At 49.7% G+C, this 19,555-nt stretch overlaps 1 protein-coding gene across 5 annotated transcripts in view; it reads right to left on the bottom strand.

The window, feature by feature from the left end:
* The window catches only part of ZBTB40 (zinc finger and BTB domain containing 40), an 85,168-nt gene that overhangs the window by 32,230 nt on the left and 33,383 nt on the right, over positions 1-19,555 (bottom strand). For all 5 annotated transcript variants that reach the window (XM_089773167.1, XM_089773169.1, XM_075906661.2 and 2 more), the window contains exons 4-8: positions 17,943-18,138; positions 17,178-17,320; positions 8,454-8,646; positions 1,972-2,108; positions 1,371-1,569 (exon numbers count right to left, since the gene is read on the bottom strand). In XM_089773167.1, coding sequence (XP_089629293.1) covers positions 1,371-1,569; positions 1,972-2,108; positions 8,454-8,646; positions 17,178-17,320; positions 17,943-18,138 — 868 coding nt within the window. The remainder of the gene's footprint in view (positions 1-1,370; positions 1,570-1,971; positions 2,109-8,453; positions 8,647-17,177; positions 17,321-17,942; positions 18,139-19,555) is intronic.

Here is a 19,555-nt window from a genome sequence, read left to right as displayed (position 1 = left end):
GGGCTCCACTGCTGCCCCTTGGAAAGGCACAGAAGCGGCATTTTAAAGGGGCAGCTGTCGCAGAGCTGATCCGTGGACCAGCTGTGTAGCGCTGCCACTTTGAAGTAGCCCCCTCCCCCTTTGCTGCCTCTATCTTATAGAGGCAGCAAAGGGGGTGGAGAGTCGACTAGTCAAGACTATCTGGTAAGTCGACTAGTCTTTTACATCCCTATTTTCAATGCTTGTCTACTCTGCAGGGCAAGGTGAGATGAGTTGGGTCTTTTGAAGGAATTTCTTAAAGGAACATAGTGAACTTAAACAATCATCACACTTCTCTGAGTGTATCCTACCCGCTTTTGTAACCAGCAGTGCCTAAGATCATTGTCAGTGGAAGAGATCACAGGATAAATGCATTTTCTCTAGTTTTTCCAAGTGCGCTGACTTGATGCATTTGATGGAAGTGTGTATACAGTCAGTTTCACTCTTTCCCAGCACTGAGAGTCAGCCAGCTGAGCTATGTTCTAATTTGGTGAGAATTGGGGAAAGAAAAGCATTTTAAAGTAGGAAAATGGCAAAGAAACACGGGCAGGCGTAAGTTGTGTGTGTTGGGGGGTCAGGCAGTGTGTCTGTTGTGGCCTTGGGTCTATCAGAGAGATGGTACTTCTTGAATTCTTTTTTACTGGAAGTGCTAACTAGCTGTAGGGATGTGAGATATGTGCATTCTGTTACCTGACAGGACAACAGGGAGGGGAGCTAAGCCACAGAAAGACGAATACCCTTCCCAGACCTCCGAAGCTTTGCTAATTTCTAGAGACAAATGCTGCATTGTTAGAAAGTGTTCAGTAAATATCAGTTCTCCAGTCCTATGGGGCTTCTTTATTTCTCATTATAATGAACAATGCACAATCCTAGCAGTGCATAACACCACAGGGAAAGTTGTTCTGGTGTTCCTGGCCCCAGCTATAGAGGAAGTCATACAAAAAAGATGGCTTTCATCATTCTTCCAGCCAAGCTGGGGGTGATGCGAGGGATTCAAACAACTAACCAAACTGCTAGATGTCTGTCTGAGCTCTGGACCATTTAGTCTCCACTTTGCAGCATTAGGGGTGAGAGTCAATGTGCCTCTGAAGGTGTGTCCACATCCACAGCAGTGGGAGAGCGCTGGAAATGGGAGGATTTGGTGGAATCTGAGAGGAAAGCACCATAAAACCGAGAACAGAAGCAGATGGAGCGAGATCTGTGAGGACCAAGGGAAGGAGGATGCAGCAGGATCTTCAGATAATCTAGTTCTGATGTTTGCGGGGATGGGGAGAAGGATCGAGTGGGAACAGAGAGAAAGGCCCCTCTGGACCTGGCGGGATCTAAAGGGAAGCCCAGTATGATATCACTACCTGTTTGGAAGAAAAAGTCAGCATCGGGGTCTTTGCGGATTTCCTCAATGAGCAGGTGAAGTGGAAGTGCTGCCTCTCGTGCTGCCAGCAGCATCTGCCAAACAGCAGCCACTGACAGAGTCTGTTCTTCCAGCGCTGCAGACACCAGTGAGTGGAAACCACTTGGGCCGGTCTCCCTCTTCACAAGCTGTTCCATGACCTTTAAGAGACAGGCACCAAGACACTAAGGGGACTTCTTTGCATCTGCCACACACTAGCCAACTACCCATTTGCCTGCTGGAGATCTGCGTTCTCATGTTTCTGTTGCCCTGCTGAGACCTATACCAGGAATATGAGTCAAGTGAACACAAGCACCCAGATTGCATGCTTACCAGTGCACAAATGTGACATGAGCCATGCCAACACCAAGAGAAACTGGTCATCCAAACTTTCAGCTCCACAAACCCATCTGTTGCTAAAGAGAAATTAACCCAATTTCTTCTACTGTAAAAAAACCACCACTCTGTTGCAATGAAGAATGAAATAATGATGTCCTCACTAGCCTTCCACATCCAGAGTCCAGACTTCATGTTCTAGTCAAAAAGACAGACAATCATCTCACCTCTCGTTCTGCAAGAGCTAAGTTCTGTGCAGCTGAGATCCCTCGCAGCAGCATCTGCGTGTCCATGAAGAGCTCTGCAAAGTTTTCTTGGTATTGTCTCAGTAGTTGGGTCCCATAATCCTCTGGGGTCCATCTGGCTGAATGCAAATGAAAATAACAGTTCAATATGTTGTGCCTTTCTGCTTCTCAGAGCTAAGGGGTTAAAGCAGGTTAAGGCAGCCTCACTGGAATACTAGGTTACTGCAGGAGTCTTTCACTTGAGGGAGCTGGATCCAAATCCAAGCATAGGATGCAACAGAAAAATAGGTTTCAGTTCTAGTCGCCAATGATCTGTAAACAGAAAATTGAAGAAAAAAACCATTCTCCTCACAAGAGCCTTGGAGGTCGGGGGGGGGGGGAGGGGATTGCAGGACAGGTCTTGGTTGTACTGTGCTGCGAATGACAGAGGACAGATACTGCGGCTCAGGGTGGAAGGTGGCTGACAGAGCCCCGGATCAGTAGGGATGGAGTGCTGGCTGAGCGCTGAAACAGAAGCTTGCAGTGTCCACCTACACGCTAGTTAGCTCTACTCAGCTGTATGAGCTCTAAAATTATCCCTATAAAAGGAGACATTACAGAGTGTACAGTGTGTGTATATACACTTGAACCTCCTTAATCCAGGGCTCTGTCGTCCGGGAACACACATGGTACGGGCCTCTGCATGGCTGGAATGACAACGCCGGCTCCCTGCTGCAGGAAGGTGGGAGCCCTGAGCGTGGCAGGCTGGATCCAGGCATGTACACTGCTGCTTCCTCTCCCTCCCCTGCTAGGGGAATGGCAGTGCAGCAAAGCACTTATCTGGAGGCTTTTCCCCCTCCGCCATTTGCAGACAATGGGAGCAGCGAAGGAGGGGGGTTGCACTTCCTGGGAGCAGTGGGGCACATAGAGCCACGTGTGCCCCCAGGAGCTGGGTGCCAGGTAAGCACCCCTCCCTCAACCTCCCAGGCACTATACCCCATCCCCCTCACACAACGTCCCTCTCTCCCGGACAATGCATTACAGATTTATCTTTTGACGTTATACTTGTACAGTACTCCTTACTGGGTTGTACATACAAAAGCCTTACTGACAGACTTTGTTTACCCTTCATTATGGCAAGCACCCACAGTCCAGACAATTCCATCATCTGGCATGGCCTATTTCCCAAGGCTGCCAAATTCAAGAAGTTCAAATGTACCCATAAGTTTCTTGGTTGCAAATAAGTATTTCTAGTCCATTAAAAGCAACAGTCACAGTCAGAAGATCAAAGGCTCAGCTTCTGGCCAAGGCCAACAGACTTTAGTTGAGCATATGAAGCTAACACAATGAGATCATCCTTCACAGTGTGTCCTTTTGAGTCCCCTCCACTGAGGAAATTTAATTGCTGCTTTTTGGTTGTCCTTATATTGAGGGGGCCTATGGTCTGTAAGTCACAGCCTTTGAGAAACCTCTCTCTTCGGTCCACACTTCTTCCGGTGTGTACAAGTAATATATTAAGTACACTAGTATTTTTCAAAAACCCAAACAATCACATGGCCAAGATAATCATGGACTGGGTGGGCTGGATTATCTTTGATGAAAATATTTAGGGGAAAGTAAAGCAAATGTTGGATTGCAAAATAGAAGAAAAAAATTGCAACTCTGAATTGCTTCTCCTGAAGACCTGAGAAATGATGAACCTAGACTACGGCATCCGATTGTGGGCACGTCAGTACTAGAACACAGTGGAAAACTTGAGTGAATTGGTAGAGAGCAACAATGCGATTCAGGTGCTGAAGGAAGGAATGAGTTACACGTACAAAACTCTTGGCCCTTGGGGAATAGATTGAGTGTCTCAAAGAACTGGAAATGTTTGCACTGTAAAGAGAAAGCACAACTCTTTAGGGGAATGAGAGGGGACAAAGGAGTTAATGGGTGAAATTAAGAAAAGGAAGATTTAGAGGGAGCTTCAAGGATAAACTTCCTGCCAGTGAATTTAGTGAGACAGTGGCTTGGCCTCCCAAGGGAAGCTGTGAAAGCCTCCCCGCCCAGTCTCAGCTCCCTGGAGTTGTAAGGAACAATCCTGCACTGAGCAGGGAGTCAGACTCAGAACTAGTAGGGTTTTTTCTCATATTTGGTGTTTATGATTTCATTAAACAAACTTCCATTCTTAGAATTGATTCCAAGCCCAGTGATCATGTCAAGCTCTGAAAATGCATGCATGCTAAGCACAAGGACCGTCCCTCTCACTGCACAGAAGCACTGTGCCAAATGCAGATCTGACACAGTGTGCAGTGCTGTATCGGCTCACTCTCCCTGATGCTTTAGTTCCTTGGTACAGAACAGTGTGCATCTACGTACTCCCATGTCGATTCCTGGATATGCAACTCACGTGATTACAAATGCTCATCCCTGGAATGGGCACTGCCACGAGATAATTAACCACATTTGGAATCTGATGTTTCAAGGAAAGCAACAATGCTCAACAAATGATGAGGCAAACGGTCTGCCTGGAATGTCTGTCTCAGAGGGATTTATCGGGATTATGAGCATAAATTTGTTTTCCATGAAACATTTGTTTACCTTTCACTGCATTTTAATTTCGATTTTAATTGTAAAGGATCTTCAGCACTGATGAAAAATGTTTGCCTATTTGAAGTCCAGGAGGGAAGATGTGGGCCCACAGAGGACAAAAGGTATAACCCCTAAAACGTGGGATGGCCAACAGAGCTCAAGAAACAACAGGTTCTATGGGACAACAACAAAAACACCTTGGGCACATGTTAGACTGCATGGTTCTGAACAAACTGATACTGGATAGAGACAGTGAGTGGAGAATCCCAGACACTGTCTGCTGCTCTGCAGTCTGGATGCTGAAAAAGGTATTTGCCCAGAGATGTAAACAAATGAGAGAACGGAAGTTTACATGGTCCCAAAGAGCTACTCCAGGGCTACACAACTTTGGAAGCCCCAGGGGCCACAATGCTCACAGCACATGCCGAGGGCTGCAACTTAAGTGTGGTTGCATAAATATGCAAATAGCTTCTTTCACACAGACGGGCATGAATACAAAGATTAAGCCTTGAATGCGGCACCAGACCCCAACGTGGCCAATGTGAGCCAGTCAGCACCTCTCAGGCTCTGCCTACAAGGCTAAACAGACAGCACTTCCCACAATGCCCCCGTGCTCCCAGCACCTCCTCCCTGGGGGCTAGGCACGCTGACACCCTGTACCCGTCTGTTCCAGCCAGCCTGTCCGCTTGTGTCTTTCAATGCTCACCCCACCTGGGAGACGCCTCGCCGTTGTGGAGCGTGTTCCCAGTGGAGGCCATATTCAAAGGATCCCACCTGCGGGCCACATGTTGAACCCTGCGTATCCCAAACCGCACCACAGGCCACAAACAAAGGGCTGTATGTGGTCTGTGGGCCAAGTATTGAGTGGCCCTGAACTACTCCCTGCCCCCTTCCTAGGCTGACATGTAGCCATGTCGACCAACACCAGGAGATGGCTGAGGAGGAGGTGCCATGACTGTGCAGCCATGGACAAGGAGCGCCTAAACGGAGGAGATGCAGGGAGAAGAGTATCCGGAACCTCAGCTGGAGGTTTTGGAGGAGCCAGAATAGGGGCTGCAGCTGGGTGCACTGGAAGTAGGGAGCGCCAGGGTCTCCCATGCATGACTAACCACCATGGAGCTTGAATTCTTTCAAGGAAATGACTACCAACGAATTCACAGTGGTTCCTGGGGTGTTATCCTGCTTGCTGCCCAGTGCTGTGGTGATCCATACTTTCGTGGTCTCCGGGCTGCCCACCCACCTACTCCAAACTGCAGCACAACTTTTTCCTCAACAGACATTAATGCAGATTCAAGGGAGATAGAGATGGCTCCAGCATCAGCTATCACACAGGGATTGCCTCAAGGGTCTCATTACTACCACGCGCTGCTTCCAAAACAGTAACAGAGCTCCGGTCTACTCAGTGGCCAACCAATGTCCTGTCCCTCGGAAGGAACTGCTGACTCTCCTGTGTTACGATATCAACAAGTAGCACAGAAAAGCCCTGCTCCCCTTTTAACTTACACTACAACACATGTGGCACCATCATGGGCAAAGCCAAACATCAATTCTAGATTAAATTATAGTGCTGGATTTTCATAGGGTTGTTATAAACTTACAAAACTAACTATATAAATACTGAGCAAATATTGCAAGAGAGCAGCCACTCACAGAGATCCAATGCATGACTTGGAACTCAGTATGGTTATTAATGATCTGGAAGGTGTAACTGTTTAAGTGACCTATCTGTGGCAAAGTTACAGCTTTACCAGCTCTCCAGCTCTGGTTCTCTCTTCAGTCCTGTATATTACATCCAGCTCTCTTATAAAGCGTCATTAGATTCTGAGAGAGACTTCAGGGAAACTCATTAGGTTTGGGGAGATTGTAGTGCTTATATACTCAGAAAACCCAGAGACACTTGCGGAATTTAGTGGGTCACATTGTTAGCCGGAATCTAGAGCCACTGACTTCAATGGATATACATCAACTGAAAATCTAGCCCACAATCTCCACCCGAGTCCCAAGCCATGCAGAAGAGCCCTCAAAACCAGTCTTGTAACAGAAAACAAATCACAACCTTAGCTATTAAGACAGACTCAGGACACGTCTATACTAGGACGGAAGGTCAGCTTAAGATACACAATCCCAGTTATGTCAATAACATAGATGGATTCGATGAACCTTAAGCCAAACTTTGGCACTGTTCCCACAGAGAAACACTCCTGTCAACTTCCCTTACTCGTACTGACAGTGAGAAGTATTTGCACTGATGGGGGCACATTCAGCATTCAATTTAGCGGGTCTCTACTAGACCCGCTAAATCGAATGCCGGAAGATCGACTACCACAGCATGATCTTCCCTGACCTCACTTTCTTTAGGCCTTGTCTACACTATGAGAAAAGGTTGAATTAATTAAGGTTGATTTCTTACCACCCAACTTTGTAAAATCGAAGGTTCATGTCCCCACTGTGTGCAAGACTTATGGAGAGCATAGTGCAAATCAGAGAATCTTTGAAAGAAAGTTTTATGAATGACCAGTTTTGAGAGTCATGCACCACCAGCCTCCTGAAGGACCTGGGCCATCCAGATAAGTCTTCTAGTTACAAATAATATTTTAGTTGCTAATCACATGAAAATAACAGCACTGGTATCTCTGACAAACCTATGGTTGGATACAATGTTCCTTTTATCGGCAAAATTGCCAAATTCACTCTTGGGTGCACTGATGTGGCTACTGGTGTGTGTGCCTACTTATTTGAGAAAAGCAGACACCAAAAACTCATAAATACCAAAGCATTACACCACAAACTTTAATGTGCTTTTCATGTTGGCCAATCCCATGGCTAAGGCTTGGTCTGCACTAGGAGTTTAGGTCAAATTTAGCTACAAATTTAGGAGTTACTATAGAGAACTTTCTGGGTGTCTAGCTGGTGAGTCTTGCCCACATGCTCAGGGTTTAGCTGATCGCCATATTTGGGGTCAGGAAGGAATTTTCCTCCAGGGTATATTGGCAAAGGCCCTGGAGGTTTTTCGCCTTCCTCTGTAGCATGGGGTACAGATCACAGCTGGAGGATTCTCTGCATCTTGGGGTCTTCAAAGTATTTGAAGGCTTCAATATCTGAGATATAGATGAGAGGATTATTCTAGGAGGGGGTGGGTGAGATTTTGTGGCCTGCATTGTGCAGGGGGTCAGACTAGATGATCAAAATGGTCCCTTCTGACCTTAAAGTCTAGGGCTGTGTCTACACTGGCATCCCTTCCGGAAAAGGGATGCAAATGTAGCACTTTGGAATAGGCAAATCCGCGGGGGATTTAAATATCCCCCGCGGTATTTGCATTAACATGGCTGCCGCTTTTTTCCGGCTTGGAGATAAGCCGGAGAAAAGCGCCAGTCTAGACGTGATTCTCCGGCAAATAAAGCCTTTTCCGGAGGATCTCTTATTCCTACTTGAAAAGGCTTTATTTTCCGGAGAATCACGTCTAGACTGGCGCTTTTCTCCGGCTTATCTCCAAGCCGGAAAAAAGCGGCAGCCATGTTAATGCAAATACCGCGGGGGATATTTAAATCCCCCGCGGATTTGCCTATTCCAAAGTGCTACATTAGCATCCCTTTTCCGGAAGGGATGCCAGTGTAGACACAGCCTATGAGTCTACATAAGGACGACATAAGGACGATTTTCTAAACAATGATTCCATGCTACCAAGCCTGTTCTGTCAACTTTAAGGGCCGCTAAAATCTATTTTGGTACTATTATTTCAATGGTTTTTACATCTTATTTCCAATCTCATTTTGTCTAGCTTCAGCTTCCAACTACTGGATTATGTTACACCTTTTTCCAACAGACTGACGAGGCCATTATCAAATATTTGCTCCCCATGTAGGCACAAGTCACCCTTAGCTTTCTCTTTGTTGAACTAAATTCATTAATACCTGTGCCATCAGACTCATCTGCTGCTGCCACCAAATTGTCTAGCAGAAGGTGCAGATCAGGGAATGACGCTTTTACAGCCCCAAGGAGTTTTACCAAACTCTCGGCTTTCAGGGTCTTCTCTTCCACCACCTTCCTGAGAAGATTCTCCATTGCTTCTCTGTGAGAGCTGCCTTCACAGCAATCCAGAATCACCTGGAAGAACAAGAAAACAACCTGTTACAACTTGGAAGTAAATGCATGGCTATATTGGTGGTGTCGGAGAAAGGGCTTTGGATTCTTTGACTATGGGACTCTGTTCTGGGCACCAGGATTGCTACGAAGAGATGGGATCCACCTATCCAAGAGAGGGAAGAGCATCTTCAAAGCCTGGTTTGCAAACCTAGTGAGGAGGGCTTTAAACTATATTTGTTGCGGGATAATGATCTAAGCCCTGAGGTAAGTGTGGAAGTGGGATACCAGAAAGAAATACAAGGAGGAAGGAGCAACAAAGAAGGACCTCTGATTCGTATGGAGAAGGTAGGGCAATCAACTAGTTAACTAAGGTGTTTGTACACGAATGCAAGAAGCCTGGGAAATAAACAGGAAGAATTAGAAGCCCTGGCCCAGTCAAAGAGCTATGATTTGATTGGAATAACGGACACTTGATGGGACGACTCACATGACTGGGGCACAGTCACAGAAGGGTATAAACTCTTCAGGAAGAAAAAGCGGGGGAGAAAAGGAGGAGTTGCACTGTATATAAGGCTACATCTAGACTACAGGCTTTTGTCGACAGAGGCTTTGTCGACAGATACTGTTGACAAAGCCCCTGTCGACAAAGAGCATCTAGACTAGATTACGTGGATCGAAAAATCGATCTGCTTTGTTGACAAAGAGCGTCCAGACTGCCAGACGCTCTGTTGACAAAAGAAGGCACCCGGAAATGCTTCTGGAAGGTCACAGGGGCAGCCTTAAAGTCCAGGCGCTACTACCTGCTCTTTGCAGAGACGTGTGCTTAAAGCAGTGGTCACCAACCAGTCGATCGGGATCTACTGGTCGATCTTGGAGCCTCTGAGAGGTGATCTTGACTGGTTTGGCCAAGAAGCTATTAAGTGCTGGCACTTCAGCTGCCCCTCCCCCCCCACTGCCTCGCAACTCCTCACCTTTGCCTTGCAGCTGCCCCCCACCCCCACCCCTAGGAGCCTCCTGCTTTCTGGGCAGGGCAGGGCAGGAGGAGAGAGGCGCTGATGTCAAGTTGCCCCCTCCTCTGCCCTGTATCCTATCACCACAGAGCAGAGAGGGGGCATATCGGGACTTGGGATGGAGAGTGCTGGCTGCTTTGGGGTTGGGACAGGGAGCCTGCCCTAGCCTCACTGCACCACCACCCAGCAGCCACCTGAGGTCAGCAGGGCCCAGTCGCAGCCCACATCAGGAAACCCTACACCAGTCATGAACCCCCTCCTGCACCCCAGGCTCCTGCCCCAGCCCCAAGCACCCCTGCACCCTCCCAGAGCCTGCACCTAGAACCCCTCCTACATCCCAACTGTCGGCCCCAAGGTCAGCTCAGAGCCCCTCCCACACCCCAAGTCCCTTCACCCAAGACCAGAGCCAGCACCCCCACTCATTGCCCCTGCCTGGCGAAAGGGAGGGAGGATGGAGTGAGCAGGGGCGGGGTCTCGGAGAAGGGGTAGAAAGGAGGCGGGGCAAAGGTATTTGGGTTTGAGGTAGCTCTTGGATTGCGCTTAAATTAAAAAAGCGATCTCATGCTTAAAGAGGTTGGAGGCCACTGGCTTAAAGGGATCCCCCTGGACAGCCGTTGCTCTGCTCCTGCTCCTGGCTTGCCTACCTCCTAGGGGGAGAGCAAAGCTGCTGCGGTGCTTGCTCTGGTTGCCCTGCTTCCTCGGACACCACAGCACTTTATTTTCTGGATTTTTTTTTTTTTTTTTTACTGCTTTTCATCCTTTATTTGACCATGGAGCCTGAGCTGCCCCTGGGCAGGGGATGGCCCCATGCTGCCATACTGCAGCTTCTGCTGCATCTGCATGACTCTGTCATGAATCTCCTGCCCCGTATGGACCCAAACCGCACCAACGAGACCCTCCTCCGGGATGCAGGAGCTCTGCCCTTGCCCCCAAATTTTTGGGGGGACAGGCAGATTTGGCGGCACAAAACAAGTTCCAACTGGTAGGACCAGCTTGTCATGCAGCTCTGGGACGATGACCACTGGCTCCGCAAATTCCGGATGCGGAAGGCCACATTCCTGGAGCTGTGTGCCTGGCTCGCCCCTGCACTGGCACACCGGGACACCCACCTGCGGCCGCCATCCCCCTGCAGAAGCAGGTCGCAATCGCCTTGTGGAAGCTGGCCAACAGCTACCGCTCCGTGGGACACCAGTTTGGTGTGGGGAAGTCTACCGTCAGGGCCGTCTTGATGGAGGTAAGTCACTCTCAGGGGACAGGCCCTGCTGGGTGGGGGGAGTTGAGAAAGGGGGACTGCCAGGCAAGGGCAAGAGGGAGTGGGGGATGGAGTAGCACTTGGACGTCGCTCCTCGGCCATCCCTACACTGATGAGGGGGAAGAGGGCGTCCTGACAAGGGGAGGGCTGCGGTGGGAGGGGGGAAGGGTCCTCCCAAGAGCTTAAGTAACGTAACTCCCTGGTTTCTGTCTGTCTATTCGTCTCGTGCTGCAGGTGGTGAGGGCCATCAGTGCGGAGCTGCTGAAGAGGCTCGTCTGTCTAGGGGACCTGGACAACATAATCGCCAGGTTTGCCACCCTTGGATTCCTGAACTGCAGAGGAGCCCTCGATGGGACACACATCGCAATCCGCACACCGCCCCATCGAACAGCCCAGTTTATAAACAGGAAGGGCTACTATTCCATGGTACTGCAGGCCCTAGTTGACCACCGGGGACACTTTATGGACATTTACGTCAGGTGGTCGGGGCGGGCACATGATGCCCGCATATTCAGGAACTCCTACCTGTACCGCAGGTTGCAGGCAGGAACATTTTTCCCCCAGCGACACCTCGCACTCGGGGAAGTGCAGATGCCAGTTTGCATAGTGGCCGACTTGGCCTACCCCGATGCCGTGGCTCATGAAGCCCTACACCAGCCACCTGGATGCAAGGAGCTTTTCAACACGCATCTTAGCCAGGCTCGCATCCAGGTGGCATGTGCCTTTGGCTGGCTGAAAGGGAGGTTCCGTTGCCTCCTCACACGCCTGAAGATGGGGGAACACAACATCCTGGAGGTGGTGGCCACATGTTGCACCCTCCATAACCTGGTGGAGAGGAAAGGGGAGGCCTTCCTACTGGGGTGGAGGACAGGTGCTGATGGTGAGGAGAGGCCATTTCAGCAGCCCCAGACGGCTGCCATCCTCCAGGCTCACCAGGCTGGTGTCCAAATCCGAGAGGCCCTGAGGGAGAGCTTCTCAGAAAGATCCCACTGATTCTCCCCAGGACCCCCCCATGGGGGGTTTGTCCTGGCCCACCCCTACTTTTCCCTCCACAATCCTCACGCTCTTCCCATTCAGAACACATAGAAGACCCACTTTTCTTTGTACACAGAAAATTGCTTTATTACAAACACTAGCAGTAAAGAAAATGCATGAACTGTTGAACAAAACTTTTTCTTTTAACTGTTCACCTGTTTATCCACAGAGTAAATGTGTCTGCCAAAAATAAAGATTTTGTAACGTAACTGAAATGTCCTTTAACTGGGCTGGTAGGGGACTGAAAACCTGGAGGGGGGAGAGAGGCTGAAAACCTGGAGGGGGGTGGGGGGGGGCTCAAAAGGGCCGCTGCTTCCCTGAGCGCAGGGTCCTGCCACTGTCCTCTGTCCTGGCATTGCCACAGCCTTGGGATCGGGTGGAGTGAGACCTAGTCCTGACCTGAGCAGAACGGGAGGGCAGCTGTTGGGCCTGTGATGGCTCGGGAGCAGGAGGGGCTGGGGAAGCAGGGGGGAAAGAGGGGGTTGGAGGGACTGGCGGAGCAGTGCCCATGACAGGGGCAGGCAAGGCAAAGAGCTCCCTCATTGTGGCACAGATCCGTGCGCTGCTGAACCAGCTCGTCCAGCAGCCTGGTGCGCCACTAGGCCTCTGCCTGCGGCCTTTGCTGGAGCATCCTGCTGAAGTCCTGCAGGGCCTCAACGTGCTCCCTTAGCAGGTCCGTGTAGACCCGCCAGCAAAAGGAAAAAAAGGTGCCCTTTTAAAATCTTGAGGTCTGTGTTCCTGGTCCAGAATGATCCCACCAGCGCTGCCACCATGTCAAGGCTGTTCCCCACTCTGGTACTCCGAATGCAGAAGGTGGGAGCCCGCAAGAGGCCTTACAAATACCTTGCCTCTAGAGTCTAGAGGCTTCTGCTTAAAAAGTCCCCAAGGTCATAAATTCCCTTCCTTCCAATGTGTCCGCTTCTAATTTTAACCTTGTCTCCCTTTAATGGAGGAAATTTGCCAAACATTGGACTAACCTCTAACTCCAGGAGGGGTAAACTTGGGATTCTGATAACAGCACCTTCTCTGGCCTTCCAGAATGGCCACAAGCAGAGTTCCTGCTTGGAGTTATTTTGCTGGAAGCTGTTAAGAAAAGGAGCCCATAACAAAAAGTAATTTAGGAGATTATGGAAGGTAAGAACAGATTCTCAGCTTAGGTTTGTGGCCTCAAGACGAAACAAGCCTTCATTTACACCAATGGCCCCAAGGTTACTCTCTATTCCTTGTAATACCATCCCATAAGGGAACAAAAGGCCTAGCTAACTGCAACAGAAGTGCCTATTGGAGTCCACATGTAAAGGATCTCCCCCCAGCCTATGGGGAGGGTCCACTGAGCCCAGAAAACCAAGTCATTACTTGGGACAGATAAGATAAAACAGGGACGGGTGTGAGGGTCAAAGGGCTAAAACAAGGGAACCGGATGGGGACACCGAGCAGAGAACCCTGGACAGCACCCACTGCCTCCCGAAGGTGTGGAGAGAGCCAGCAGGCGCCGCCCAGTGGAACTCTGCCTGGATGCGTGAGCGGATGCAGGAACGGAAACAGGCCCCAGTCGCAGGCCCCTCCCTCGGCCAGCCTCTGCTCCCTGGTCTTATAAATTACCATCTTGGCGATAGCCAGGAGGAGGTTGACCAGGAGGTCCCACGTCTTTGTGGGGCCACGGATGGGGTGTGCATAGATTAGTAGGTGAGGGAAGAAGTGTAGCCAGAAACTCAACAAGAGATTCTGAAGGAGCCAAGGGGGGCTGTAACCTGGCATACTCGAGGCAGACATGCGCCAGAGTCCCCCACTTACCACAAAAGGGGCAAGTGTCAGGAATGAGGGTGAACTGCGCCAAATACACGCCCATGCTCACAGCTCTGGGCAGGATTCTCCAGTTAATGCCCCCGGTGGGATGTGGAATCAAGGTGGAATAGAGACTGGCCCACCGGGGTTCCCCACCCTCTACTGGTGGTAGGAGGTTCCACCACTTGGTATCTGGGCAGGACATGAGGGTGGGGAAGTGGAGCATAACTGCAACATAAGGGAGGCTGCAGGCACATCACAGAACACACACAAGAGATTTCAGAGTTTTGGTAAACAGCCCTCCCCAAATAATGCAGAAAGTGCCCGAGTGTATAAAACATAAGATCCTTTTAGGCCAGTCTAGTCTGTGTGCACGATGCAGTCAGTTACAGGCAAGTGCTGCTAATCCACCAGGAAACACTAAGCACTGCATTTTGTAAATGTGGCTGATGATTACCAAAAACTGAGACGAGGATGTCCTGCACATAAGGGGATATGCTACACTTTATCAGCAATGGCTTGCTCAGTTTAGTAAACCAAAAACTTTGGAGCGTTAACTGAAAGATAACTTGACAGCAGAGACAAACACATACAGAAAGACTTGTCCACTAATCAACACTGATGTTTTAATTTCCAGACTTTCTGTGATGGATAGGAGGAATGCTGGCCTTTTCTGAACATCCCAGCATTCGGGAATCAAAGGGGTGGCAGGAAGCCAGGAGACCCAATAAGAAGAAAGTCTGAGATTTGAATTGAAAGTGATACCTGTCTGCTGCTTTTCTTTCGTGAGTTTTAAGCCAGGAGCTGAGGGAACAAGATGAATTGAACCAAGAAGAACTACCATGCCTGCAAAGAATACTGGGCATGGAAATGGACTGGATCTAGAATCACGGGTATGTGAATAGATGGGGAATGGAATGTCTTTGGTTACACTTGTCTGTGCTAAGTCCATGTGCCCCCTCCCCCCACACACTGTACTTTAAGTGTATCCCAGGAATGGAATTGTGCTGTGTTTTTTAAATTGTTATTTTCTCAACTGCTCTAAAACATACAGCAACCAAGCATGCTTTATCAGGTATATCTTTTTGTTTTGTTAATAAAAATCACCTTTTTTTAAGGCAATGATTTTTCTCATATCCTGGAGGGCAATAGGAGGGCTGTGTAAGCATGCCTAAGACTGAGAGGTGAACTATCAGAGACTGCAGTCTGTTTTCTTGTATTTCAAGCTCTCTTGAGGTGAAAGAAGTTCCGTGTGCTTTCTTCCAGGGGTTCACGAAGAAAGGGGTTGTTTCCCTTGGTGGTGGCAGCCTATCTCCCAGGGTCAGGGAATCTGTAACCTTAGGGAGGTTTTTTTTAAGCAGAAGCCTATAGAGGCAAGGTATTTGTAAGGTCGCTTGCGGGCCCCCATCTTCTGCATTCAGAGTACCAGAGTGGGGAACAGCCTTGACATGGTGGCAGTGCTGGTGGGATCATTCTGGACCAGGAACACAGACCTCAGGATTTTAAAAGGGCACTTTTTTTCCTCTTTTACTGTTGGAAGTTCTGGGTTTTTTTCTTTTGCTGCCTGAGGGAGAAAGGCACACAGAAGGTTAAACCTGCACAGCCAGAGAGTCCAAACCAAACAGTTGTGTTTGGTTTTTTTCTTCTAGCTTTCGGGGCAACTGGATAGGTAGGCTAGAGTAGGGCAGGGAAGTAGCCCAGTGCATGTACTTGCGGTCAGGCAGAGTAGACCTGGAGCAACCAACCTTCCTAAGCGACACACTGAGGTGAGAACAGCCTCAGATCAGGGTGAGACGTCCTCCTCCAGGGAAGATTCATACAACGAGGGAGGAAGGACAGGAGAATGTCCCTGTGAGGCCGGGGGGGGGGGGGAATAACTTTGTGGGGGCAGGAGCTGAGGGTGGTGGCCATGCCCCTCCAATACCACCCATCTCTCAGAGTGGGACAGAGTCCTTAAGGCAGGCCGACCTCTAAGAGCAACATAGAGTGCTTCCTACGGACGAAGCATTTGGAAGCGGATGTGGAGACGAGGCACTCAGAAGCAGAGGAGACGGAAAAGCAGAGATGCTTTGAGTTGGAAAAGGCCACCACTCCTCCTATCCATCACACCTTCACAACCCTATGGCAGTACACTCTCCAAGTTCACTACAGTGGATTTCCACAAAACTTATAAAGAACACCCACTGCCTCCCTATCCCAGGGCTGAACCTTTGCAAATGAGCTCTCATGTTCACATGCTCCAACTGGAAAGTTAACGGGAGGACCTGAATTATTAGCTATTTCTCTTCCTTGCCAGAACCTGGTAGTTACCAGGGCAGGGAAGCAACTGTGACCTGGCAAATCTCGCTCTCTATATTTTAAGGTGCATCTGTCTACGTGTGTGTCTGCCTGCGAGTCCATTTGTTAAAGCTCTCCTCCTAATGGCAAGAGCTAGGGCCACCAAATTCACTATGCAGCTTCCGCGTCTCCTAACTTAAAGCAAGACCGTGGTTTGGTTGTGCCAGAACAACCGGAAGTCCCGGGAAAGGACTGTTTTCCATTAGGGATGGCAAATCCCATTTAACTGGTTAATCTATTCAACATAATGTTTAATTGTTTAACAGGTTAAAGGGAGAGCGCCCCCCCCCCCCACCTACCACAGTCAGCCTGGAGTGGCCCCCTCGCCACAGACAGGGGCTGCTCCAGCCAGCTGGAACAACCCCGTCCATGGTGGGCCCCGAAGGGCTGGAGCAGCCCCCTCCCTGCGGCAGGCAGGGAGCTTCTCCAGGCCCCACTGGTTAATGAGAACCAGTAAGCATCACCCATTAGGAGTTAACCCATTAGAAGAGACCACTGGGAGCAGCGAGCACAGGGGACAGCTCTCCTGCAGTGTCCACCGGGGCAGCCATACCACCAAGGGAGTGGCCAGCAGTGCTGGGCCTCTGCCATCTTGCCTGAGAACACACGGGGTAAAGTCTGCCCCAAATCCCTTTCCCTCCTCCCGGCCCTTGGCTATAGTTCCGGGTGAGAGGAGGCTCCTGGCGGCCAGGGGAAGAAAAAAAGGCCTCTGGTGGTCAAGAGGAGGGGCTTGGAGGAGAGAAAGCGCCCTGACAGCTGGGGGGTGGAGGCTGGGAGGGAGTGAAAACGCCCCTGGAGGCCAGGGGAGGAGGTTGGGGGGGGGGGGAGAAAATGCCCCTAGTGGATAGGGATATGGGGAGGAGAGAAAATGCCCCTGGCATATGGGTCCCCTTGCCCTGAGCCCCTCGTCAGCCCCCAAACCTCACTCTCACAGTGTCCCCTGCCCCCAGCCACCTGCACTCCATCTCACACATCCCCAATGCCCTTCCCTGACTCCTGCACCCCAACATCACCAGCCCCCTGCCCTCAAGAATCCGGGCAAGGCCAGGTCAGTCTGTTAGTCACATAAGAAAGTGCTGTCCAGACACACACACCTCACACACACAGAGCTTTCTTTATTTCAGATTTGTTACCTGCTTCTCCAAGCCAGTCAAGAATCTCTCCTCTCCTGATTCTAGGAACTCTATGATGGGTTTCAGCTGTGTTACGCTCTGTATCAGCTCTTCCCTATATCCCAGTAATAGAGCAGACAGGGTCTTTCCCTCTTTGGAGCTCCCTGGGGAAGAAAGATTTGAAAATGCAAGAGAAAAAACAAGTCAGGGTTGAAGAAAGTGACAGCAACGTATTTTCCACTGAAGTGAGAGAGTGAGTCACTGTGAGAGATCTAAGCAAACAGCAAAGCTTATCCTGAGCATAAGCAGCAGAGAAACACACTTTACTATTCTCTTTAAACTTTATGAAAGAAAAAAGTCTCATTTATCTAACAGAGCACAAAACCACAAAGCAAGCTGGAGGTTAACGGCGGGTTTGCAAGGCCACTGCTTTGTGTCAAACTCAAATAAGAAAGATGTTTTCAATCCTGCGGCAGAGTCAGAGAACTGGCCCAGGCTGGCCATCTAGCCACTGATGTAATTCTGCAGTTAGTGAAGGGCAAAGAACATTTATGGAATTGCTCCACTGCAGGCAAGCAGAAAGAACGGAAATGCAAAATCCCATCCCAAAAAGATCTGTTAGTGTTTGTGGCTATATGACACATGGCCGAGAACTATGAAACCCCCATGCTTAAAAAGCAGCCTGCTGGGAGAACTACAGATGGATTTAGCAGGCGCTGGTGAAGAGCTTCTCCAGCTCTCTAAAGCTCTCATGCCCACTCTAGCCTCATGTGCCAGTCCTCTTACCTGTGTTCTGCAGGGTCTCTCCACTGTCCTGCTCTCTCTCAACTAGTGCTGCTTTTATCATGGGGTGTGTGTTTGGGAAGAGCTTCAGCACAGACACAACCGTCTCAGCAGCCAGACTCTGCTCATCCCTCACTTTGCTGAGCAGTCTCTTGAACACTGACTGTTCTTCTGCATCTTCCAAGCATGCCACCAGGACCTGTAAGACCAACAGGAAACCGCTAGCCAGGGCTAGTAACCCAGTGAAGTGCTCTGTGCTGAGGTTCACCACGGTCAGACACCTAGCTCAGTGGACAGCTTCCTGAATGGTGAGGTGCCCAAGGGCGGGTACTTCATCTCTCCAACCAAATTCTGTACAGGCAGTCCCCGGGTTACGTACAAGACTGTAGGTTTGTTCTTAAGTTGAATTTGTATGTAAGTCGGAACTGGTACATATTGTAGGGGAAACTCTAGCCAAACATTTCTCCAGAGCTCAGTTTTATTCTCCCATACCTCACTTCCCTCAGTCCTTTATTCTCAAGCTGAGGTGTCTGCTGAGAAAAGCCGCTCCACGTCTCCCTGGTCTGCTGGGGGGAAGTAGCTAGTGCGGGGTTGCCTCACCCCATTTGTAAGTAGGGATCCAATGTAAGTTGGATCCATGTAACCCGGGGACTGCCTGTATTCAGCCACAGAAACGCTTTAATTTACCCATAAGCCTACAGGAAGGAGAATGACAAATTCACTTGGCCAGCTTTTACACTTACTATCCATGCAATACACTGCAGTTGGCAATGGCCTTATTGGCAGCCTGAATACATCTCTTCCGGAGCCTCTGTGGGAGCCTGATTCCAACAATACTGAGGGGCCTAATAAAATGCATTCAAAGCAGTTTTGGCAACCCAAGGCCAGAGTGGGGAATCCTGGATTTCGCATGCACGGAGAGGGGGAAGTGTTTTTAAGCAAGACTATCTGGGAACCTTTGACCCAGATCAGAACACCAGACATACACCATAAAATGTTGGCGCCTGATCTTCAGCAATGCCAAACACACACAGCTTCAGCTAATGTTAGAGACCAAACGTGGCGTTGTAAAGCCTATCACTATATCCCACACCAGGCCACTGGGGTGGATGTGCTTGTGATGAAGAAGTTACTCACCCTGTGAGGTAACGATGGTTCTTCGAGATGTGTGTCCTTGTGCGTGCCTGCACCAGGGATCGGAGATTTTTGCGAACACTGTCGCTCGTGCTGCGCCTGCACACTCAGCTCCTTGCTCCCCTGCTGTTCTGTGGATTGCATGCACGGCGCAAGCTCCGTCTGTTCCTTTTCTACCTAAAGTCCCTATAGACTTCAAGCAGAGGGGAGGACAGGAGTGTAGTGGATCATCCACAAGGACACACATCTCAAAGAACCATCGTTATTGTACAGGGTAAGTTCTTCAGCGAGTAGTATTCCTGTGGATGCTCCACTCAGGTGACTCCGTAGCAGTACCCGCCCGATGGAGGTGTGCACAGGAGTTTATGATGTGGAGGAAGGAAGAACCGCTTCTGCTAGGGGTGTCGCAGGTATTGGCCCCTTCTGTAGGGTGTACTACTGTGTGAAAGTATGATTTGAGGACCAAATGGCTGCCCTACAGA

Source organism: Pelodiscus sinensis, chromosome 24 (genome assembly GCF_052426305.1).
Source record: "Pelodiscus sinensis isolate ZL-2025 chromosome 24, ASM5242630v1, whole genome shotgun sequence".
Lineage (NCBI taxonomy): Eukaryota > Metazoa > Chordata > Testudines > Trionychidae > Pelodiscus > Pelodiscus sinensis.
This window is presented reverse-complemented; position numbering and strand designations above follow the sequence as displayed.